Source organism: Pararge aegeria, chromosome 6 (genome assembly GCF_905163445.1).
Source record: "Pararge aegeria chromosome 6, ilParAegt1.1, whole genome shotgun sequence".
In the NCBI taxonomy this organism is placed as follows: domain Eukaryota; kingdom Metazoa; phylum Arthropoda; class Insecta; order Lepidoptera; family Nymphalidae; genus Pararge; species Pararge aegeria.
The window spans coordinates 11049799-11076516 of NC_053185.1; the positions used below are offsets into that span (position 1 = coordinate 11049799).

At 35.0% G+C, this 26718-nt stretch overlaps 1 protein-coding gene across 4 annotated transcripts in view; it reads left to right on the forward strand.

The window, feature by feature from the left end:
• The first annotated feature begins 246 nt into the window (after positions 1-246).
• LOC120624793 (RNA binding protein fox-1 homolog 1-like) overlaps positions 247-26718 on the forward strand; it is a 77681-nt gene continuing 51209 nt past the window's right edge. For 3 of the 4 annotated variants that reach the window (XM_039891529.1, XM_039891530.1, XM_039891532.1), the window contains exons 1-2: positions 247-528; positions 25151-25195. In XM_039891529.1, the coding sequence (XP_039747463.1) occupies positions 517-528; positions 25151-25195 (57 nt within the window). In that variant the 5' untranslated portion in view covers positions 247-516. The remainder of the gene's footprint in view (positions 529-25150; positions 25196-26718) is intronic. The other variant, XM_039891531.1, reaches the window with a different exon arrangement.

Below are 26718 nucleotides of genomic sequence, written 5' to 3' on the forward strand. Positions count from 1 at the left end.
TTTTATAACTAATAATTCTAATATTATTATTTTATTAACTTGTTCTAAAAGTAAAAAAGTCAAAACAATTTTATACACCAAAGCAAAACCGTAGCAAATCACTTGTATTGTTATGTTATAAACGCTAGAAAGAGACGACACATTCGCATCAAAGATCCGATCCGGCTCCATTCGGAATTTCACTCTGTCCCTTTCGCACAGATGGCGGATCGTATGGGTTCGGTGAGTCGCCACGCGTGCCCGTCCGTTGTTGCACATCGACGTCAACCGCTTTCAGTGCTATAGCGCGTTCCTCCGCGCTATATCTACATAACCTAAAAATTTACAATTTAATTTCATCTTATTCACTGTTAACTAGTACATTAAATACTCATGATTACCTCTAGTTCATAAAAGTTGTGGTGTGGAGTCAACGCCCAATTGAGTGGCGTTTGTTGAGTGTAGTTTGTGCAACACAAAGTAAATATAAACGGCAAGCTGTGGGGTTCAGGGGCCTTTTTTTTGCCGCCGCAGGGGATGTACTATCCTGTGAGTATTAAGATTTATTATAATACACTTCCAGAACTGTTTGTTAATTAAACATTTTCCACTGCTCGCTTTGATAACTTTGAGATTGTTACGTTAGAATGTCTAGATAAAATACTATAGGAGTAATTCTACGCGCATGGCATTTTAACAATAATATCTCCGATCGCTGAAGAAGATATCTATATAATATATACAATTGTCAACACTATGTCATAATATTTAATTAACGTTATTAATAAACAACGAAGCTACCCAAATTAACAATAAAACAATAGGTTATTGTAGCTTTAATGGAATGAAGTTGACAAGTAAGGACATACCCACTTCGCTACTAGCTCTATTTAGTTTAGTGTCAGAACCTGACTAGTGACTACTATTAGGAAGAATTGTGCTGAATCACATTTGAAAGGTTCTAGTTTGTATTTGTTCTTGACAATTCGCAATAAACATTAAATACTAATCGGTAGGTAGGAAATTACGATGCTATACAAAGGTAATGTGTGTTGTTTACAATTTAAGAGTGCATTAACCTAACAGTAACTTATAAAGATTATAGTAATAACTAGCAGTGTTAATTTGCGATCGGCAGCTGGCCAACTAGTAGGTAACTACTCCAGACGATTCATTGTTGTGACATTGAACCGTGAATGAATCCATTGTTGCCGTTCTGTTCCCTTTGAGGGCATGTTATACGAGATCGAAAGAGACGCAAATGGGAAGTACTTACATACATAAATGTTACTCACTATAATTAAAGCTACATACCTATAGTATACATACGTACAATTAGTAAATTGAAGATATCATTAATAGTTTTTTAGAGGATTGGTAACACTCAAAGCATCTCGATTATTTAGCACATGCGGATTGCGATTGTATTTTTATCTGCGCCTCCCCTCGCAAACGGCAAACGGAACAGTTTGATGAAACACAGTATGAAAATATCCCCCTACATAGGTCTACCATAATTTCTTGATTCGAAATCGGGACCGCTCAAAGACAACAATATTTAAACGGTACCTGACTAGCTTTTCTTTGCTGCAACAGAGAGAAGAAGTTTTTATTCAAATGGGTGCTTAGGGATTATAGAGATTTTTTTAATGTATCCTACCTATCCATTCATTGCTTAAACATTTCAAATGTACCTATAGCTGGCATAAGATTAATCAACCTACCTACTAGGATTTTGTTGGCGGCGTACCTAGGGATCTTTAGTGATTTCTTTTAAAGGATCCTACTTACCTACCCATTTTTTTGCTTAAACATATTCCTATGGCATAATATATTAATCATCCTACCTACTAGCCTTTTGTTTACGGCTTATTCCGCGTGGTTTACGATTCCCATAGGTAGTTAGTTATTGCATGGAATAAAAATTCAAGCCTAACCATAGGTCTGTTTTGAGACCTAACGAAATATAATATGATTTGATTGGAATATTTTAGAGGTAGGTAGACTTTCGTAGAGCTTATTTTATAAATCTACCTGCAAACCTGTCTGCAATATAAATTCCGACCAATATTTTTGATATGACCTAACCAATTATAGTAAATATAGTAGGTATCTAGTTTGCAACATCCATTTCTTATCGTGAAACAAATGTGTATTTTTGGACGGTAACTAAGTGTAGATACATTGTACCTACGTTCCTCGTCTCCACCCAGGCAAATCTATTGTGAAGGTCGTTGATTGATGTGCAATATTTACATAAAAGATCAAGGTTCATGACCATTTTATCCTACATTTGTATGATGTTTTACATTAATATAATTTATCTTATATTTTATATTAATTTGAGTACATATTTCATATTGAGCGTTTTGAAATTTGTTTAAAATACCTAAATAAACACTTCGGCCGCTGATAAGAAATACGAGGGAATATCGGTGGATGGGCAGGAGATAAGAACACTAGTAATGATTTACAAGTTCTTTAAAATTCCGACTATTATTACACGAGATACTTATAATGTAGTTTCCTCACTTCTACGGCAATGCTTTGAAATAATGAAATAAGTCTAGCTCGGTTTAAAGTTTTACAGTCTGTACTACTGATTTTTATTGTTCCGCTGGAAGCTCTAGCTGTATTGTGTGTAGACAAACTTAAGCTTTGTCATATTATGTAAATTAGATCCTTTTGACTTCGACGTTATATTGTTTCGATACTAAACAAAAACTTCGATTGAAATCATAATTGTATTATGGACATAAAACAGATAATAGCTATATATAGCTAGTGATCTTGTCGGAACTTTTATTTAAATAAAAAGTAGTACAGAAACCTTATACGAAACTAAAGGTTATAACCATCGCACAAACTAATAATGTCCGCTACTCCGGTCCTCGGCCAGCACGTTAAGCTGCCAGCTGCCGTTATGGTAACTCACATGTGATGGGTAATAATGTCGCGAACCCAACGCTTATAGAAGCAGTGTGAAGGGTCTGAGATCTAAAACCCTGTCCTACAAAACAGAAAGCCCAATCCCGCAATATGCATTTTCCATAATTGTTGCCATTTAAGCTTGGGTCAACGTGATCTGAGAGAGATGAGAAGGTTAATTATGAAATGCTATATGCATTAAATTATTTACTAGTTAATTTTCTGACTATTATTTATTGGAACCTGTTGATCCATAGATAAACGAAAAGGGACGTTCAAAGGGAGTTCTTGTATCATTTAATATTATATACAATAATGTTATACCTACAAAGTATACTCAGAGAGCAAGATAAAGTAATCTTGTGAATATTTGGACAGATTAATATTTTTTTGACCAACTAATATTACCCGCGACTTCGCACCCGATAATCCTTGTGTAACTAACCTTATATAAAATAAGTAAATATTTATATATATATTTAGAGATGCGAAATAGCACATGATGTCGAGGGTATCAATAAAATGACTTCAAAAGTACCGATTTTAATTCTATAATATACATGCAAGACTTAAAAATACAATACGAATGTTTGTGTTTATCTTATAGTCACCCTTTTTTCTACAACATATCTGCACCAAACTTCAAAATCGGTTTAGCGGTTGAGCTGAACATAGTTAACAAATAAATAAATAAACAAACGGGCGCACGGACATTTATAATATTGATAATAGCAGTACAATGCCTACGCTATTAGTATATTTGATTGTAACAGGGCAGTCATAATAGTCGTCTCGGTTGTTATTGAAAGACTCATCTACCGTGATAGTAAACGTTTGTAACCTATATCTAGTATCTACCTATATTAGGCTTACAACTAATGCTTGTTATTACGACAGTGAGAGATAGCGGTGATAGTTTAGTGGTTAAATGCTCCCTTTCGTGGTGACCCCTAACTTTTCGAAGATATGTTCATTTTAAGCAATTAAATATTACTTGTTTCCAGTGAAGGAAAACGTATGCCTGTGAGTACTCCATAATGTTTTTAAGGCATGTGTAGTGATAATCTGCCCGGCCATCGCGGTCGACTACAGCCTGTGCTTTTATAGTTCTTAGCAGACCCCTCCTCAGTAGTTTACCGTAATGGGTTGATATTGATACTCATGATGTGACTAGAAGCTTCCCATGAACTCGCTTGTAAAAAATTGTCACCCTACATTTTTGCTACAGTGGAGCGGTGAGACGTCTTTGTTTTGTTGGTTATTTTTAATTTAAACGCGTCAATGCTTAATTGTTTCAGGTTTTTTATTGTGTGCATTATTGTGTCGGAACTTTCCTTAGTTTGAGGTTACAAAAATAGGCAACACTCCCAAGGCTTCTCGTCTTTGATCGTAACCAAGGTCAAAAACTTGGGTAGGACAATAAAATAAAACACGCCAGAGTGGTATTTGTTATGGCTTTAGAAAAATGTGTCGCTAGAGGAGGAACAAGCAAGCTTTTTTTTTTATTTATGAATTGGATAACTAGTTTGCTTTTAGGTCAGTTCTAGAGAGATAAAGCTACTCGGGCAACGGCCGAAGTTTATAAATTATTTATTTGATGATAGTAATTGTAGCTACTTACTCTATTATGTCACTTTACACGTTTTTTCGCAAAATGTTTGAGGTCTTTGGTAAATCTATGTTTATTAAACAAGAGACTTATAATATTATAAAGACTCGTCCTGTTAGACTGATCTATCGACTCAAAGTCTATACCGCTTAGGTTTTAGAACCATGAAATTTTGGTATTAGGTGTCTGTAAGCACACACTAAAAACTTTTTTTTTCCAATCTAGGTTTAATAAGGTTTTAGCTTTCGATTGAAAATTAAGAAATACTTATTTTACAGTTTATGTATAAATTTCTACACCCAAAACGGTAGGAAGTTCTTGCCCTTACTTACTATGGAGATATACCTAGTAAAATAAGTGTAGGTAAAATATGTATCAAGTATACGTAATAAGTCTTCTCGAATATAATGTAAGGTCTAACATTTTAAGCATATTTTTTTCACTAGATTCAGCTGAATCTAAAATGTAAATTTCTCATTTTTAATTACCATTTTTAATAACAGAGCTACCAACTTGAATTTCGATGTTGCCATGTTAATATGGCGTTATGGTTATAATGGTCATTGCAGCATTAATGCTGCCAACATTGAAAACTTACAGACGCGTCGATGTCGATAAACGGTCTCATAAAATGTTGTATCTCTCTTCTCATAAGTTATACCTACATACATCGATGTACCTACATTACTATGTTATTTATTGTGAGTTAGAAATTTATGAGTTTACCAAGCTTATTTTAACCGGCGCAAAAGCAAACATCAAAAGGGAAATAAAACATTTCCTTTGGGGTGGACGAGTTGTAAATAACTTATTCTTCTTTAGGCTTGGAATGATGGACACTTTTACATACGAACACAGTATGGAACGATTTTATATTTAATACCTTTATATAGAGAATTATAATGGACTGAATATAAATTAATAATTATTATTTAGTAACTAGTTGTTGCCCGCATTCTTCGTCCCAAGTTTATTACAGGTTTTTACATTTGTTTCTCTGGGATAAAAAGTAGCCTTTGTTACTCTCCATCTTTCCAACCATCTCTATGCTACAAATCAAGTTCATTGGTTGTTTAGTTAGGGCGTGAAGAAAGGACAAACAACACGCACTTTCGTATTAATAATATTAGTGAGGATGGTAGTTTTAATTAAATTTAAAATTGATAACTAGAGCCTTAACAATCTTGTTAATTTATAACTTTTAAAATAAGTAACTACTGACGCACCGTCCAAAGAGTAATTATCAGTTATCAGAAGGGAAGATTAAAGGAACTCGCTCAGGGCTCCAAGGTGAACACGCTGCGGTCTGTAATAAGGACAAATTGTTCACATGCCACCCTTTGTCCGCATGTTGGGTTCACGGACGCGATTACTTTAGTTAAACCGTCTACCTGGGACTGTTGAATTTTGTACGCAGGTAGCCATTGTTCAGCGAGCTTCCAAGAAAACTTAACAGAGAGAACTTAGAACGCTCGTGAACTATTATAATGAAACATAACGTTATTTTTTTAGTTCCATCGCCAATTTAAACGGTAATGGGTAACCGGTACAGGCACTGTGTACTTATTTACGAAACAATTTATTGTTTAGAAGATCAAAGAGGAGGCTAGAGAGGATGCTTGGGAGGGAAAATTAAATAATTTTGCATTAAAAATGTTGTGTTCAGTTAAAACAAAAGGGCGAGCAGATATCTATTTTAAAAGCATTAACTAAAAGGAACTCTAGAGAATAAAATGTTATGGGTTGCTAAGGGTTTCATGCTATTAAATAAAAAAAAGTATCGTTAGAGATTTACATAAGCTTTGCTCAGTATTGACCGACTGTTTTTTTTTATTCTCGACGTACCTGAGGCGGTAAGCACTATGAACCTATTACGAGTTGATGGGGAGTTTTATTCCGACAACCCGCATTGGAGTAGCGTGGCGAGTCTCTCCTCTATGCCCCTCTTACTTGTGAGACACGCAGCGCTTGGACATTAGTTAAGTTGATATATTGTCTGTTATCTATTTACTTAAAAAATTATGTAAATAGAGCAGGGTCTCCCGAAATTGAGGGCGAAGTCTTATTCACTGGACCATCACCGTTTGCTTATAAACTTATTTTTTGATCGATAGTAGGTAGTTATAGGATGCTGAAGCTCCTTTCAATGCGTGTAGTGAGTGGGTATCGACTTACACATGTCGTGAATACGGTAAAAGGCACTGAAATGAATATGGAGAATCTTCACAGAAGGTGCGGCAATTTACGATTTTGAGTAGGTACTCTTTAGGTAGGTATCTAGATACGATTCAATATGTATCGCTTTTTTGTATAAGTAGTTTTTGCGGATACAGTGCAATAGACATCCCATTGATCATCAATCAATACCTTATACTGTAAAGTAGGTACACTATTGGAGCAATAGGGACGCTTAGACCATAATCGCAATGTATGACAGAAGGGTTGGTGATTGCAGTACGTATAGGGTAATAATAGCACAGAGGACGCAAACGGCCGTTCTGCGTTATATCGTATGATTCCGAATCTTTGTCACCGAATTTTTGCACGGCATCAGGTTCATACATTTTATTGATTGTTACTTAATTTTAACCGTTTTCCTTCATTTTTTTTAAATGTTTGTTCGCGCTTAACTCCGTCATTCAAAGACGGATTTGCAGAAATCATTCTTATGTTTAATAGAAGTTCATTCCGAAATGGTCGTATTTAAATTTCATATAGATTTGATAAAGAGTTATGGAGACAGCCATCAGAACTCTCCAAAAATGATAGCAAATCAATCGCGATTACTGCTATTGAATATATATATATTTTTTACGCAATCATACAACATAACATCACGCCTGTACACTCGAAAAGGTTATGCAGATGATGAAGGTTTTCTCTATACCGATGTTCAACAACATTTCCTATCAAAGTTTGTAGTAGTTGCATATTATTTCGCGACTGGGAGGTAGTTTTAGCGCACACTGCTTAAGCTTGATTTATAAATAAAATATTTCCCTTTTAGTTTGATATCAACAGGAAAGAAATAAGAAGTCGGTTTTTTTTGTTGTTGCATTGTCTTCCTCTGATTTCGAAATAACTGCCTCGTTCAAACTATTTTTTATCTATCCTATAGATAGAATATGAGTGAGAAAACATTAATTCGATATTTTTAGTTTTTACGGACTAATTTTCGGAACGCCTAAATAAATTTGGATTTTTTGATCGCACCAACCGGTAGTGGATTAAACAAGGTGTGACCTAGGCAATTTTTTAATCCAACACTAAAGGGGTGAAATTTGCGTTCCAAGGTTGTATGAATGTCCTTTGACCAGACATTTAAATCTAGTCACATGAAAAATAACCCTAGGTGTAGGGTCCTTTTTTGGGCAAATCTGCTAAAGTGTATAACCACAGTTCTAAATTATATTGTCTTTTAGTAAACATTAGCTATTGCCCGCGTCCACGTCCGTCCGTCGTACACGTTTATTTCGGTTTTCACAAATCTGATGGAAACTGTTTGATCTTGAATAAAATGTAGCCGTTACTCTCCGTTCTTTGAACTAATTCAGCGACTGAAATTATGTTGATTGGTAACTAATTTAGGGCGCTAAGCATGGACAACAATCAGACAAACACACTGTCGCATTTATAATATTAGTAAGGGTTTCTTCTATGCAGTAGCACAAAAGTTGGTACGTATTGCATACCTACTTATCCAGAAAGCTGTTTACACTTAAATAGGTAGGTATAATGTAAGTGGCATCAACGCGAATGTTCTGGGTCTCATCACTGAGATCAATTACACGCGTGTTTATTTTATACTTCAAAATGGCCGTAACTTCGTCAGTGCGATAGTGAATAGCGGGGGCACCAAAATAGTTTTCTTGGAGTTTTATCTACACTGGTACGCTTACGTAGGTTTTATATCATAAAGCGCAGGGCATAATAAGGATTTAAACCTGCGCATGTGGAAAGTGCTAAGTCCGCCATTTTTTTTTCAATTAGTGGCTAAGCAATACAAATGTATGAAATGATAGCTAGATATTATTTGTTTTTTCAAGACATGTATTCTTAAAAATTTTTTTTTTTTCTCTTGTTTGAAGCTTGTGTACATAATTTTAAGCTTGTGCTTGTATTTTGCGTGTATTGTACACGCAGAATTTCGTAACATATGCTGACTTTGCGCGTTAATTTGTGTGAATAATTGTCGTGAATTAGACTTAAAAACGACAGCTGTTTGGTATGGGTTGTTGCATTTTTACAAAATCTTATATTACTTTGCTTTCTGATTGACATACCTAGTCCTGTCCGCAGTTTTTTTTGTGATGGTATTATAAAATAGAAGCCATTAATTGTCACTACTTTTATATTTCTAGAACTAGACCCAAGAATTTATGAAAGCGTTTCATTCTCCTTTACCTTTAAAGCCTACAGTGGATGGGGAAAAACGTAGTATATATTATATCGTTGGCCCCTGGTTGGATGTCTAGATAACTATAGATAAGCATTTCTGGGTCCAATTCATACGTTTAATTTTATTGAGTGAAATATTTGATAACTTTTATCTTTAAAACCTGACACTTTAAAAGAATTTGTCTTTTATAATAATAATTTGTTTTTTGATACCATCTATTGATACACAGGTAAAAAAAACAAAAATGGCGGGCAGTAGTCAGGTTCCAATTAAAATATTCACACCCCTTTGCGTCCTGCATGCGACTTGCGCAGATCAGCGCGTTTAGTGATTATTCCGACTTAAAACGCAATTTTTTTCTCCCATCCGTGGACGCTAGTCGTCGAACTACGGATTCGGTTAGAGGATTTTTCAAATAGTGAGGAAAATTTTTATCCAAAGGGTGGGAATGTGTGCTATTAAATGTGTACCTACTATGAAAATCCTTTGATAATTGGCACATTAAGGAAATAAGGTTGTGCGTAGGGGACTGTATGCTAAGTAAAACTAGTAATGATAATTACGGTTCTTAGGAAAGACTTGTTTCTGAATTTAGAGAATCTGACGGAAGATTCTGTTTTATTATTTAAGTTTGAAAAACCATCTTTTAAGTATATTTCAGTTTGTATTATGAAAATTATTTACTCCTCAGAAATAACTGGCGGGAAATTAAAGTTTTCAAGGAAAAAAAAAAACGTTACGTATATTAAAGTATAATAAACGTTAGTTAGTAGATTTTATCTGGGCAACCAAACATATAAATTACTTAAATTAACTTAACAATTGCTGCCAGTCTAATCTTACGGTGTGTAGCGACTTTTGAGCTCCCGGAGGAAGGTCTGCCTCGGTGGGTGCCGAAGGCTGGGTTGCGATTGTGTGCGAAAGCGTTCCTGTGACCTAGGCTACTTTAACACCCTGGGAGTTTTGGTGACCATTAATCCATAAGAATTTTCCTGCTAAAAAAAACACGGGGTGCAGGTCTAATTGGTCGATGTATTAAAACGGTGCGTGATTGTGACGTTGTAAGATTCTTCAATTACACTGTTGAACGGACGTTGAGCTCTAATGCTCCACTATTATTTATGCACTTTCTAACCGACACTCGCTTTTTAATGCTCTGTGCGGAAAATCATTAACTTCGGCTTTCCGCTCCACAGTTGTATCCCCTTTTTGCGAATGAGAGACTTAGATAATAATCAGTAATATGAAGTATCCATTACAGACAACTTTTAGTACCTTTTTGAGTCGCTGCTTAGTCACTAATGGGTAGCCTCGAACTAAGACCTCATATTATATATAATATGCCATCTATTGACTGAGTCTACGTTTAATTATATATGTTTTCACAAGGAAGTTTCTAGTCGTAAATGTAATTAAATGTATTTTTTTTATTAATAAAATAGATTGATATTATAGATTGGATATTAATCTGTCGTTAAGATAGAACCGGAGACAAAATGTGTGAAATTTCAAGAGCGCCATCTAGTTACAATATCCCAATATTGTAACTAGATGGCGCTCTTGAAATTTTTGCCGCCATTTTTGTCTTGAAATTTCACACAGGCTTGTTACTAACTGGTGCTTTTTCGATACCACATAAAACGTTGTAAACTTTACGCGATCGTATAAGTAAACGTAGGTAGAAAATCTCACACTTAGGGCTCAGATGCGATTGGAGCCAAGCGCTAGTCTATATATATTTGACGTCAAATGAAAAATAGTTTTACTCGGTTTGCTTCATAATTTGTTTGTCGGTCCGGGTACTTTAAAACCGGCCCTATTGTTGTGAGCTTCGAGAAAGTTATAGATTAATTTAATGCTGGTAACGAAGCCGCTCTTGTTGCGACTATTAACGACTTACTTATTTCGATCATTACGAACTTTGAAGGTGAAACGAGAAAATTACTTAAACGCTATTAAAAGGTTCCCTGTTGCCTGGAATTTAATTTTCTAACGCAGATTTATCTTATATCTATTATCATTTATCAGTAGATTCTCTCAGCTTTATAATCATAAACGTAATCCGATATCAATAAAATGTATTCAGCAAGTCGAAAATTCTAAATTAACTTTGCTCTATCATTTATTTAAAATATTTCAGACTTCTTTGTGATATAAGTCTGCGTTATTATACCATATTTTAAAAACTCGGTATTAATAATTTGTCGTATGCTTATTACCTTAAGAGGTTTAAACCTAGAATCTCATATCTGGTGTCGTAATTGATGACGCAAATTACAACTAATCGGACATTTTAAGTAAAAGTATTATTTTTTACTTGCATCATCTCTTTCAATCACGTTATTTTACCGTAAACGTTAGTTCTATCGTCATCATCATAGCCGCCCATTAACGTCCCACTGATGGACACAAGCCCCATGCTACTCAAACGTAGATTGGTGGGCTAAAACCATTAATATCACTCTCCAAGTCACGGTGTGGGTGGTGATTTGTTCTGATTTTTTTAAACCCAATACCTAACAATTCTTCACCCAACCCGGGATTCGATCCCAGGACCATTTTATCCGTAGTTGATCACCCTAACCAGTACACCTACAATTCTTCACCCAACCCGGGATTCGATCCCAGGACCATTTTATCCGTAGTTGATCACCCTAACCAGTACACCAATGAGGCAGTTAAGTTAGGTTAGGTTAGGCCATCTCAGGCGAATCATCTTGAATTGTGTGGGTCAGAATACAGCAATCAGGCTGCTCCGTTCTTGCAGGGCCCCAAGTCTGCCATTACAATTGTGTGTGTTGAGGTTCCCTGCCAAAAATGCTCAAGTTTAGCTGCATTTCCGTGATGAGTAGTATAAATGTTGCTTTGATGAAAAGGAGTTATATATTTTATTGGAAACATTTCCTTGTTCGGTTTAAATGAGTTTTATATAAATTTAGACTTTAATTTTTTATTAAAGTAACAGTCTTATTCTTTAACTAGCAGCTGCCCGCGTATCTTTGATCCCTCGGGCTATTTTTTTGCACCGGGATAAAAATACTAAAATGCAAGTTATATCTTTGCAAATTTCGACTGGATCGATTTAGCTGTTAATGTTACCCGGTTTCTTTTCCGCGATTAAAATATCTTATGACCGTCTTGAGGATGCAAGCATATTACATTAAGATCCGTGCTCTGGTTGAGCCAACAAACCAAGCGGACACATTTTCGCATTTATAATATTAATATGAACTACAGTTTCAAGAAAACTTATTTGCCATCCTATCGTACTCACAGTCACCTGTTTGATTATTGATAGTTATTCCATAAAGTAATATAACTCAAACGGCAAAACTTAATGCATAAGCTTTGTGAAGTAGAAAATTGTATATCTCAAAAGCACCACTCTCCTTTCATGAGACTTCGTCACTCGTGAAAATTAAACGCGAAGAAATTACTTAAGATAAATGTTTCACTTATAAAAGTTCAGTTCTCGTCATCGCTTGTGATGTTTTATGTTCAGTAAAAGTCTTCAGTACTTCAGGCCCTTTTTATTAAATTTGTCTCGTAGCAATTTCCAGAAGCTGATTGTGTTGGTTCCGCTTCATTTAACGATTTTTTCAATATAATATACCTAGGTATGTATATTGATTATTTGTTTACATTGTTGGCAATCAAGAGTGAAAATCATTAAAAAGGAAAGCGGAAAACTGCTATTAGTTTAAGATTTTGTCGATTCTTTTTATCTCCTTTTTAATAGAACGAAAATGAAAAATAATAAAAAAGAAATATCAGTACAAAACAAGATTGACAGCTTCCTTTTATGTATAGCCAAATTGCACTCGCATTATTTTATGGTTGTTATTGATTCCTAAAAATAATAATTAATAACTAAGTTACAGAGATTTAATTTAAAATTTAATTTTGGAAAGGAACATTTTAATAATATCTATAGATACTAACGTATAATGTAACGATGTTAATACCGTAATTTAATATGTATTTCAAATCGTTACTTACTTAGTTAAACTTATATTTAAATGGATACGGTACAGACACGAAGGTAGGTCTCTAAACAGATTGCAAGTCTTTTCTCTATGCAGAAATATAGATAAAACAACTTTTTATATAAAAATATATATCTTTATTATACATGCGAAAACTCATTGGAAAACTGGATCGAAGCACGTATAATATTATCATAAAATTTGAATTTAGTTACAGCTCATAACATAATGGCAAAATATCTCGTTCGGGAACACCTTGTACTGAACAAACCTAGATGTTCGTGACATTACATAATGCCACCGGGTAAAATGAGCGAACCACCTACTTTCTTTGTGTAAAATTTTGCGCGTCAGTGCTGCGATGTTCATTTGTTCTCTTGAGCTTCCATTTGGTGGACACACACCATTAGGTCTGATTATGTTTTAAAACAGATACATAGGAATAGACCCATTAAAAACTACATCAGTTTTAATACTCCGTTTTACGTTATTTCAGTTATTATACTTATGTACTCTGTACTTAACTCGGATTGCTCAGCTTCTTTAAGTTTCGCAGTGAAGTTTAATCTTCGCTTACTTGTACCGAATTCTCATAAATAGGCGTTAACTGTTTGACTGTTTTCTGCGGTTTCATCACCCATTTGTACTGTTTACTTCCTTCCTTGTGTATAGTTTGCGGTTACGTGCCGGTTGTAAATTGCAAATAAAAACCTGTACCTACCATGGTGAAAGTAGCACTTACGGTAAAAATAGTCAACAAGTCTTAAAAGATAAACAATACTTATTAACAGATTTAAGTTTGCAGCAGTATATGACGGTACTAAGTTTATTATAAGATTCCATGTAATCTATCATCATCCATAGCCTATAACAGTCCACTGCTGTATTAAAGGCCTATCCTAACGGGTTGCCAATAATCAATGCTGGGCAGAAAACGCTGCCCGTTCTATGTACCTGCGGTATAATCTGTCAAATTATCTCTAAAATATTTTTTTCACACGATAACATATTATTTTTAGATGATCAAGCGGGGATTTGCACAGTATAGTTCACCTATATATAACGAGAAAACTTTTAATTTTGATATTATTTCGAGTGCTTTTTTATGGTATATGTCACCATTTATCTTTCCGAAATCTTTGGACACATTGGCATCGATCCAAGAGCAGTCGCAGATTCCGAACTAAACGCCACGGTATCACAACTGACTGCGACACGAGTACCATTATGTATAATTTGCATTCCTAATCTATATTGTAGAATTTCAGAACATATATACTAAATTAAGACTTCAATTTTTACTATCATAAAGCTCAGGTCAGTTTCTGGAAGACCACCCTGGCGCTGCGGTGATCGCTGTAGTTTTAAGTGTGAGGTCTCGGGTTGGAGTCCCGGCAGGGACTAATTCAGAGTTTTCTCTGGTGTGGTTCTTGAGCGGCTTTGGCCGGGGCTAGTTACCACTCTACCGACAAAGACGGGCTGATGTCGGGTAGAAACGAATTAGAGAAAGGGTTTTAATATAACTGCAATACTCCCTAATAGGTTGGCTCGTTGCCATTTTAGACTGCAACATCACTTACCACCAGGTGAGACTAACTTGTAGAGGAATTTAGAAAAAAAATAGTCTCTCTATTCAAGAAGAACTTACTACTTTATTGCACGCAAACATAAAGCAAAAGAGAAAGTAAGAAGTTCATAGTAAAGGACATTGTAGACATGGGAAGCTGTTTTCTTAGGGGGGCAGATAGGAAAAAGAAGTTTGATCTGTCCCCTTTCGGAAGCAGTGGGACAAATCAAACAAATTCTTTACGGTCTGTCTCTTTTTTGCCACCAATTATTCCTAGTATCTGACCGCCAAAATAAAAATAAATACGCAGTGCTATCCTAGTGGGCAAGGCTTCGGCTTTCCTTTCGGGCACCGAGTTGAATACCCGGCACGCACGTTCATCTTTATTTTGAAAACCCAAACATTAGTTCCTTGTGTCATATTAGAATAAAGGACATATTTACTTTAAGATGAAAGTTGAGTCGAGTAAGATGTACGAGTTTACACAAAGGAGAATCAATTAATGAACAAGAGTAGGTACTTTCGATGATTGATTTTAGCATCCTTTATAACAAAATATAATATTAAAACGACAAAGGGACCACAAACCACACTCAGAAAGTTTTTACAAAGCTGATGTCGCAATTCGTTAAAACTTTTAAGTACAGCGGTATAGAATAACACTGTTAAAATGAAATTTATTCCCTATTATAATTTTGAAACAAAATTTACAATAATGCGTGCTTTTACAATAAGAAATTTTTCCAGTCTAATCCGATCTGAAAATCGTAACTAAATTACCAACTTAACTTTATAAACTGTTCCCTTTCTTAAGACATTAGACTTAAATCATGAAAGCTATTAGAATATTGAACAAACATTCATTTGTTTTTATCAATTTTTAATCCTTAACTTGTTTTGGTAATTGTCAGTAAATCAGTAGGTATTCGAATTGGCAATGGTGTATTTTTCCTTCTGATTCCAAAAGTATCCTACACCGATGTTTGCAAACGTTATCTTCAATACATTTTGAACAACAAAACACAATTTGCATTATTATGTCGCTTTTACCTATACCTGATTTGAAGAGTTCCGAACTATTCGATTCAGAGAACTGTTTGCGAAATGTTAAGTTTCAAAGTAAATATTAATTCGTATAGAGTCAGGGGACTCTTGACTCTTAACAAATTAATATTTCCCCAGACATTGTTATATAGGTATAATTTGATTAAAGACTTATAAAACTAAGTTAGTAGGAAAACTTTAACTAAGTTGACTTTACAAGTTTACAACAGTTACAGTGTCAAGCTATTTACCACTATCGACAAAGACGTGCTGTTTAGCGATTCAGCGTACTGATACCCCTACCGTGTTAGCCCGATACCATCGAGACTGCATCATTACTTAGCAGCAGGTGAGATTGCAGTCAAGGAATCACTTGTATTGGAATAAGAACAATGAAGTAAAAGTCACTTAATATCAAATTAAGAAACCATGTAAAATGATGGACTCATTCATGTCAAAAAAATTCAATTAAAATAATATTAGTTTTTTCTTGGAAAGCTAAATGCCCCTCTTCAAGTGCGCATTTTGCCAGGCAACTACGGAACCTTACACTGCGCGTGACCCTACACGCACTTGACTAAGTTTTTTAATATAACTCTTTACCTACCGAAAAAATTATAGACACAAACAAATACGTTAGTGGTATTTTGACCTTAACTTTTAGTGGACTTAAACCTTCAAACTTGATTGCTCTTCAACTCACGAGTATGTAATTCTCAATCCCAACCTTCTATCGTTAATCGTGATGTGAAAGCGTAACGATTCATTAGTAACTAGACGATTGTTATTAGGTATTATGACCAAAATGTTCACCCAATCATATTGAAAATCTAATAGAATATTACAGTAGCTACTGTAATATTCTATTACTTTAAAAAAAAAAAAAAAAAATTGTGGATAGTGTTAAAAATAGACAAAGATAAAATATGTGCTGTTAAAATGTATTGCAGGTTATTTATTTTTGCACATCTTGAAAATTAACCAAAAACAATAACAGCGTCATTATAAAAGTATATTGCATTCTATATATTTCTTCTTTCTATATATAGTCTCACTCAACAGACAGTATAATACTGTATACGAAACTAATTAACGAAGGGATACTTAGCCAACGGGGTACTATAGAATGGATAACAAGGAAATCCTTTTGTCCCTAACTTTTTCCTGGGATATACTTAAGAGAAATAACTGAACAAAGTTTTCATAAATAATATGCATGATTGTTAACAATAACATTAGCTGTGTTTACATTAAAAGTCAAATCGGACCATAGATTAATGACAACAGAAAAAAAGGTTATGGTCTTTAGGGTCGCTTGTATATGTGATTTCAAGTCATACCATTAGTAAGGGTCGTAGTTTTTTCATTTACGTCAGTTTTATGTGAAAACTGAAATAAAGGTTACTTCAAATGATGATCGTTTCTCTAAAAACCATCTGTCTCGTCATGCCGAGACGTACCGACGTCTCATCTAGCCGATTCCAGCTACCTTTTTAAAATCATATGTCCAAGGCACTAGTAGTCATGTGATACTTCATTTACCGCTCCCGTCTCCACTCCAGTAGCGCTAGCATACGCACTACGCGAAAGTTATCTCTTCTATCTCCAGATAGAAAACGAGTAACGAATAGAGATATATATTACCTGCACGCCTGTTAGCCCTACATCACACATTCTGCCCCAAAGGCCATCGGTTCTACGACATTCATGACCCGCTTTCTGCCACTTCAGCCTGTTTATTCTTTGGACACTCTCTTTCATTATATTCCAATAATACCATCTGTTGCCCGCGTTCTTAAGACGTCCACGTTCATTACGGTTATTATTAGAATCGTTTTTTTTCCTGGAATAAAAAGTTGCCTCTGTTACTCTACGTCCTTTCAACTAACTCTTTGCCAAAAAACAAAGCCGATTGGTAGCTAATTTAGGGCGTAAATTAAGGACAAACAAACATTCTTTCGAATTTATAATATAAGTATAGTAATATAGTTATTAAAACATGAGCCATTCGAATTACGCCAGACAAAACCGGATTTGTTAAAACTATGCAGGTAACTATTCTACCTATTCCTTGGCTAGGAAAAAGAACAATGAATCCAATAACAAGTTCAAGAATAATCACAGAGAAACGTTCATTTAATTACAACAAGATAGTACTAATTATTTATTGGTTTGTTTTTATGATTCGTCTTCCTGCTATAATCTTTGTTCGTTGAATGTTAAGGCATTGTACGTTGTTTACATTGATATCGAGGTCACGCTATTGACTGATTGAGTGAAACAAGATGAAATTCGCTACTTTCATGATCTCCGTAGGTGCGATATAAACGAATAGGTCTTCTTGGGAATGTGCTAGAATTCTCAAGCAATACAAAATTTTACGTCTCCTTTAAAATTTTGCCTACAAAATTCGTTACCTGGCGTGCGCTGTAAAAACTATTGATTAATACAAGTTATTTTGCTACAATATGATTAAAGTACTCTTTAATACCCAAAAGCAAACGGTGAAATACCGGAATTAACGCGGACGAAGTCGCGGGCAAAAGTTAGTAGTTTTAAGGAACGTAGAAAATTACTGTATTTAATATGCCTTCGTCAAATATATAAGTTAACTTAAACTAAAACTGTCAAATAGCCAAATTTCTTAAATAAAAATCATGCCGTCGGAAACGTTTATTTGAAAACTATAAAACACTCGTTTGTCATGAATGTCGGAAACTTCTAATGTACAGTTACCTTAATTACTAAAATTAATGATAGTCTCATTTTTGAATACATACACATACACCTTCGTTGCTTTCCGCTATTAATATAAATTAACATTGTTTTAATATAATTAAGTGTGCCACCCTTTCATTTAAATTGCAATGTTTTTACTTCCTGTACTCACTAGCTGTACCTGCTCGCGTAACTATTCGTCCAGACGAATAGTTTATACGTGTCTATAAATTTACTGTAACCATATGAAACATATTATATATTATGGTGTCCATCTTTTAAATTTATTCTATCATCTTTCGTAGAGGAGGACAACTTCATGGCAACCTAAGGATAAATGGGCAATTGTGTCTGAGCTAGGACTTAGAACGGGTTTTAATTTGACCGGTGTATTTTGGTAACTAGCGTTTAAAAATGTTATAATTTTTTTAATTTGTTAACTTACTAGAAAAACAAAAGACTTGAAGATTAAGACTGCTTAATTTTGGGGCACTCCAAAACCAGGGCTGATCCGCCGTATAAAACGTTACACACGAGAAAATATGTACCTAATTTATAAGTAAATGTGTCCCGTTCAAACTTTCAAACGACGACCCATCGCACTTTCTTAATTCTAAGGTTAAATCTTATTATAAAGGCTATAGTGATCAGTGGTAGACATCTTAACTATTTAGAAAGCGGTGTCAGTTATTAAATTATGCTTGTTTAATTGTTCATATCAGCAACAATTTGGTACGGTGCTCATACAGTCCTGAAGGCGAACCAGTTGGCAAGTTATCTTGCGCAAGCGTTCGTCGACGGCACGGCTAGCTGTAGGTACCAGCAATGGTTAGTTAACTCAATCATTGCTACTAACCTGTATATAAAGTGAATTTGTTTCCGTACTAATGATATCTATACGTTGTCCGTATGTTTGTTAGATATGCTCGACTCAACCACAGCACCGATCTTGAGGGAATTTGGCACCTTAATAGCTTTTTTTTAATTATCCTAGAGACGGTCTGTTTATCCCGTAAACCATCCTGTCAACGTTTTCGCGTAATTTCAAAATAGCCTTTGTTACTATGTACCTACTGCTTAACAACTAATGTCCACTATCAATATTCAATCCATACGTAATCTTTCTTAACAACGCTATTTTTGTCAAAACATACCCATAAAAAAAAACATTTTTAAGCATGTTATCAAGAGATTACAGATAGATTGAATATAGAAAACGGACATAAACCGATCTTGGCAAAGCTGACATTAACTGACTTAAGTATTGACATTATATCTATTGATTTATTTAAATAGATTGCATCCAAAAGATGGACGCATGAGACGTTTTATCCAAGAAAAGCACCCTGGTAAAGCCTTTTCGGGGAATATTAAAGTAGCTTGTGCTACCTATGTACCTACTGCTTCACAGCTAAACGAATCTTGGCAAAGCTGACATTGACTCGCTACTGAAGGAAAGTTTTTATCCATTTTTTAACTAGCTATAAACGTGGACGAAGTCGCGGCCAACAACTAGTTTTTTTTTTTTTAAATGTAACACCACAAGGATGTACCAAAACGATCGATTACTTTCAATTTCTTTTTAACAGGTCCGTTCCGTTCAATCAAAAGATTCCCGAAGTTTATGTTACGGAGCGTAACGTTAACTTAACTTGAACTCGATTATATATAGCACAACATATTTTTTATTGCAGTAAAGGGCTTATTTGTAGTGGAATAAAAAAAATGTATTACGTGACCTGTAGTCATTTGATTCAAAATTATTAAACGGAGAAGGAGTTGCATTAGGAAATGAGAGGTAAAACACAACACTGTACAATGTTACAACTCAATAGTTGCAACTAATTTATAAGGATGCTGTGGTCTAGTTAGATCAGCATTTAGCAAGCGATTTGCTTAATTATTTATTAATGAACATTGGAAACTCCTTACTGACACTGTACTGCTCTGAATAGTAAAATTTGTATTTAAATCAAAGAATCTTGTGTAAATATAAATTAAGTACCGAGAATTAACCAATAGGAAAGATTTTGAAATAGTAACTCTTAGATTCACTGAGCTTGTATCTATAAATAAGTACTTACGGGACCCGCGAAGCAGAAGCGGTAATAGCTAGGATAGGTAGGAGATAGACTACACTGACGGAGGGGAAGATTTCGACTCCCAGCACGCACCTCTTACTTTTCAAAGTTATGTGCGCTTTAAGTAATTAAAATATCACTTGCTTCAACGGTGAAGGAAAAACACATCTTGAGGAAAACTGCATGCCCGAGTGTGTAGTCCACCAAACCGCACTGGGCCAGTGTGGACTACGGCCTTAACCCCTTCTCATTGTGGGAGGAGACCCGTGCTCTGTAGTGGGCCAGTAATGGGTTTATGTGATAACACGGGTCCCGCCTGCAGACGTCGTCCTGCCCGGAAAAGCAACACCACATTAAATATGAAGGTATTTTTGATGCGTAAATTAAAAAAAAAAACCAAAAATAACGGGATATATCCTAATCATTCATCGGTATAAAATATACTGAACGAGCTATTCTCTTATCAAATATACGTAACAAATTGAATACAAAATTGGTCGAGCTGTTTCGGAATAGTATACAACCTCAAAATCCGTTACTTAATACTTAAATATTATAAGATTGTTCACGCATTTGACACCTTTAAGGTGCCGAACCTTTTTAAACATGGGCCGCGTTTAAATGTGCTATTGATGCTACACAACAATTTAAAAATACCATAAATGAAAAACAAGCTACATCTGACGTCCCAGCAAAATGGAATCCAATACCACTTTACTTTGTAGGATCGCATTGATAAAGTTTGAAATTCGATTGTAATTTATAGATGAATTAATGGTATGGTAATATTAATATAGGGTATGTTATGTAGGTTCCACTAAAGTACTGCTAAACTATTGTTACATATTGACTCCAAGAAATTCAGAGGGTTTAAGAAGGGTTCCTTTCATGTAGAATCCGCTACGCTATGATACCAATAGCAAATTATTTGACAGAAGCTATGCTTTGTAGATACATTTAAAAATGTGCATAATTATGCTGATGCTAATTTCGGCGCGTTGTTTAAAAGAATTAAAGCTCTCCTCGGCTCTTTGTATCGAACTAGAGCAGTAATGTTTATGTAGTACGGTACTTCATCTTTCAAGAGGTTTATGCATCTGGTACCTGTATTGTATTAATATCCGACCGCATATCGCGATTTACATCGTTGAATTTGTTGTTTATAATATAAGTTTTTATAGCAGGGTACATCATCATCAAGGTTTTCTTCAACAGACTTCAATTACTGCCAAAGACTTAATTTATTTTAATAATAAGCGTATGTTAGTGCAGAGGTTGAAACTATTAAAAGTATATATATATATATATAATATATATATATATATATATATATATATCGGTATTTCATAGGTAGATCGTTTGCATAATTCGCTTTATACTTTTTATATAATTTTTATGAGCTACAAAAATGGTCTCTCTTGTATTATATTCGTATGCTAAAATCACCCATTCAAAGTTAGTTTGTCGCACACGTCATTGTGTTATGCCATTAAAGCTTACCCGGGAGTGTTGCAAGCTCGAAGCTCTGCCTGAGAGCACTTGTGCTCGATCAAGCTAAAAGGAACTGCCGATCTGACGCCTCCTGTGACGCCTAATCTAGGCTTAGACGGAATTCAGAATGACGGGAGAATAACCATGTACGAACCCTGTTTTTTTAAATGTTGGCATTCGTGAGAAGTTTGAGGTCTCTACACTCTGTGGAGGTCGGCATTGCGCACGAACCAAGGACAGTTGGTAGCGCTACGCATAAAGCCGTTTTGCCGCGTCTGTCGTATCGGCCGCAACTCACGGAAATCTACCTACGTATAAAGCTTGAACTAGCACTTGTAGTAGGTACTATACATAGTAGTAAATAAGTTATACATATGATATAAGAACAATAAGAGTGGTGAAACCTTCGATTTTTGCCTACGGAGAGAATATTGGCCTCTTAAAAAAAAGTTTCCTCGCCTACTTCTAAAATGACAATATTAGTCGTTTTATATATATATATATTGAAACTAGCATTTTATATGGGTGTGGTTTTTGTGTTATTTTGCTACATAATTAATAATATCGTATTTGCGATCATTAAATGTAGGATTTTTTTTTATTTTGAATGTCTCCTTCGTTTTAAACTGGTTTAAAGCTTGTCTCACCTTACCTTTGTTTCTTTTTGATTGTTGTGATGTAAATATAAAATGATTCGCCAATGCTAACTTAAAACAATATACTCGACGTTCAAACTTATATCTCCCTTTTCTATATAGAGTTTGATCCTAAGTAGATGGGGGCAACAATAGATTATTGTAGTCGGTTATAGTTTGTATGTTCATTGACCCTTTATATTTAAGATAATTTATCATTTGAAACTAGTTTGTCTTGAAGTATCTCAACATGGTCACGGTGCATAAATCGCGACCCTCGGAAAACCCTTGCTCGGTGGTAGATCGTCACTTGCTGGACAGACGACAACACAATATGAGCTTGACCGTGACATTTTTAAATCCCAATAAAATAAAATACCAACATGTGATAAGCAGTGCCTCTCCATTTTTTGATGAATCTGAATTTGAGACTTTACGCAGTAAATTTAGGCAATAAAAACGCATATTTTCATTACAAAATTGAAGAGTTAGATATCAAATTCAACTTGCAAATCAATAATTAGATTGTTTACCTAGTTGGCGGTTATATCGAATAATTGTATAGGTATGCATTTTGCATTTATTTATTAAAGACTTAATACCTTTTATTCGTCCTTTTTATCTGACATCTTGTTAGCTTCTGACATCTGTAGAAAAATCTCAATGCACACCAATATCGATAAGAATAGTAATGTCCGACCCTATAGGTTATCTAATATTCAAGCGATGAACTGTATTCTGTGTAGGCTAATAAACTTATTGAATGATTATTTTGTATATTTCTAGCAATTACTACGTTGCTAGTCACATTGGTAAGATAAGTTACGAATATATAAGGGGAAATTTATATACCTATAGTAAACGGAAAATATGAGGGGTAATAAACTTACAAGGTATGGTCATGGAATGCGAACAGAAGACAACCATGGTACCAGAAGAATTTATATTATAACATGAACGTATAAAGAAGTATATGAAGAACAGAGAAGAGATGGATACATTGTGTAAGAGAGGATATGCGTGTAAAAGGATTGTGTTTGTAAAAGTTAGTTGACGGCTGATAGAAATTAAATGAAAGGAGTAAAGTTGTAGCACCGACCCTTGATATTTCCCCTTAATATTTACCCGATATCTGACCTCACTCGGACCCAGTCCTTACTGCGTTTACAGGGGCGTCCGGACTAAGCCCTAGTCCCAGACCGAAACGTTGGCCGGAGCCGAGGACCGTGTCCTCACAGGAGGCAATCCGGGGTTTACGTCTCCCCTTTCCCCGGAAATCAACCGGTGGTCATCAGCTCTGTCCTTTCGAAAAAGTAAACTAAATGAGCCTACACAGTGTTAGATAAGAAAAAAAAAACTAGCAGTCACACGCAATAACTAACTTTAACATGCTTCGATCGAAATAATTTTACTTCTCACGATCGAAGACAACATGTATGGTTGGTGAAAAATGCAAGCTGCAAGGTGAACAACAAAGATTCGACTGAGCTCGGTGACCTCAGGGACCATTATTGCTTTTATCTCGCTACGGTGCAATGTAAATGTATTCCGATTCAGGTGAATAGGGCGAGTTATCCCGGTCGCGAGCGGGCAAGCGAAAAATATTTGGGCCGCTGCCAGAGCGGTTTCGGACGCTATGCCCCGTCGAACCGCAACCATTGCCCAGTAATGCAACACTGGTACGCTAAAGTGCATTGTTAACTCATACGCGTAATACATATTTAATTGCACTCTATTATTAGCATGATGAAATATATATTGCCAAATGTTCAAGAGTTTTTCTAATTGAGTTGATATCATGAGACGTGTTAACCTTACGTGTGAATTAGCGTACGTAGATATATCACTACAAAGTATTTATTAAAGTACAGTCGGTCTGGTTTCTCGGTCTGAAGTGTTTGTCTTAATAATTAAGGATTTTATTGTAGTTACCAACAATGGTTTTTATGTGTTTCTTATAAAGTTTATTATAATGCTAGCAATCGTAAACAATTTGAAGTACTCGTACAAAATGTTATCTACAGCCTCTTGTTTTAAAAATAAAAACGTTTAAGTATTATATTAATGAACGTTGTAGATTTTTATAGTAAAACTACCTACAAAAAAAGGACTTTAATACCCCTGTAGGGGCTGATATTAGAAAGCAATCTTAGCGGAACTATAAATATGCCATTAAGACTTCGCGAACTATTCTTATACTTATTACACACACAGATAACAGCAAATGTATGTATGAATGAAAGAATATCAATACTTTTGTCGCACACCAAACAAAAGTTTGGTTTGGTTGTCTCCGACATGCGAACTATCTCTCCCAATATCATTAAGATTACTGCAGTGCTTGGGCCAAACACAAGTGTGTATGTTTGTTTGTAACAAATAAACAGCCACACTTTCACATTTATGATATTAGTGTGAATTCGAACTGTCCACATTAAACACAGAAACTCGGTAACTACTTACTTGAGAACACGCTCCAAGTAGCTTGTACTGTAGACAAATAATAGATAGAATGATTAAGTCATTATTGCACAAAATAAAAGAAAACAGGGTCAACAAAACATAATAAAAAATATATATTTATGTATGCCCAAAAGCGACGTTATCGCTTGAAGCGATCACAGAAAGACAAACTTAAAATAAAAATTATTTTGGTTTGTTTGATAAATTGTTTGCATAATGGCGCTACTTACGGAAATTTCATTCATTTCAGGTGAGTAACGGCAATGTCATCGATACAGGAACACCTACCCTACTGGTATTTACAAAAGTTTATTCTATTAGCATGTGAATGCGATACGTGTATAGTCATTGTGTATGTATGTATACGTTCACGATTATAAATGCATTGTAACGTTGGGTAGGTACCTTCCTACACTTAATCAAATCATACCATTTGCATATAACATTATGCCTGATCAATATAGGTTACCGTTATGGTTCATCATTCATCTAACATTTTCATATAACATAGAGTCTACTTAAAAAAATACTGTTTACTTCTAGAAACATAAACTACACGTTATTTTAATCAAGTCTTAGCGAATAAATCACCGTAACCCCAATATGAGTACATTGCGAAAACGTTGGCTGATTATCATCATAGTCATAATTCATCATTTGCTTGAACTTGTATCTACACGTAGATTTTATATAATAAAACCTCATATAAAGTTTTAGTGGTTTGACGGGTATCTTGTGAAAACCATCCGAACCGGTCATTAGTTTCAGAAACAAAAGCAGTTGCAAATGACACGCGTGTGTTAAGTAAGCAAAGCACGAAAAAAAATCTACAACTACCTAGTTTTGTTTTCCTGGGATAAAAGTATCCCATTGTACCTTTCAACTAACTCCATGCGAAAAAAACCAACGTGATTGGTTGCTAAGTTAGGGCTCTATGGAAGGACAAACAAACACACGCATTTATAATATGAATAAGGATTCTAATGAATACGAGGCATAAGTTTTCAGTTTGGTTACAATTAATGATGACGATGATAGTAAATTGGTATTACGTAAATGCGTTGTCACATGTGTACGTATGCACGTGCCAGCTTTGTTGGACATATCATACCGACCTTCCGTGCCGCAGTGGTGTGCGCTTAGTCCTTCAGTTGGTTGTTGCAGGATCAACTCCCGGTTCGGAAATTGAATTAGTAAATAGGTTTCAAAAATCAATTACACATATTATTTCATTCACAACCAATACTCATGAATTGAGTTGGTGGGTTTTTTAAAATAAATACTGGAGTATAATCAATACACCTTAGTCACGACTAAGGTGTATCGACTAAGGTGTTTGAGACTCAAAACAATGCAGAGGTACCTCACGGTGTCTTAGTTGTTATCACTACTAACTAAACTATGCGCTGTCGTTCATAATAACCACTGAGCTTCGGGTTGATACTGGTTTATTCAGAGTCTACCACTGGGTTAGACAACAACCGGCGAACCTTACGGAATGCTATCAAATTAGCATGGCTGTTATTATTTTTGAGTTAAATTTATATTTAGTTTGCCTTCCTCTTTGCCAAACGTAACACTAGAAGTTAGCGTATGATAATAATTTAACATGCACGACTATCTGAATCTATCTCACACATGTCTCACACAATCTGTATGTCTTATTAACTAACAGCCTGTTGGATTGGTGACTATTAAATGTGAACTATGATTACTTGGTCCATATATAACTACCTCATTAGCTAATCAAATGGAATCCACATACGTGTACTATATCAAACATTTATTGTCTAACTAGATATTTCTCATTGCCTGTGC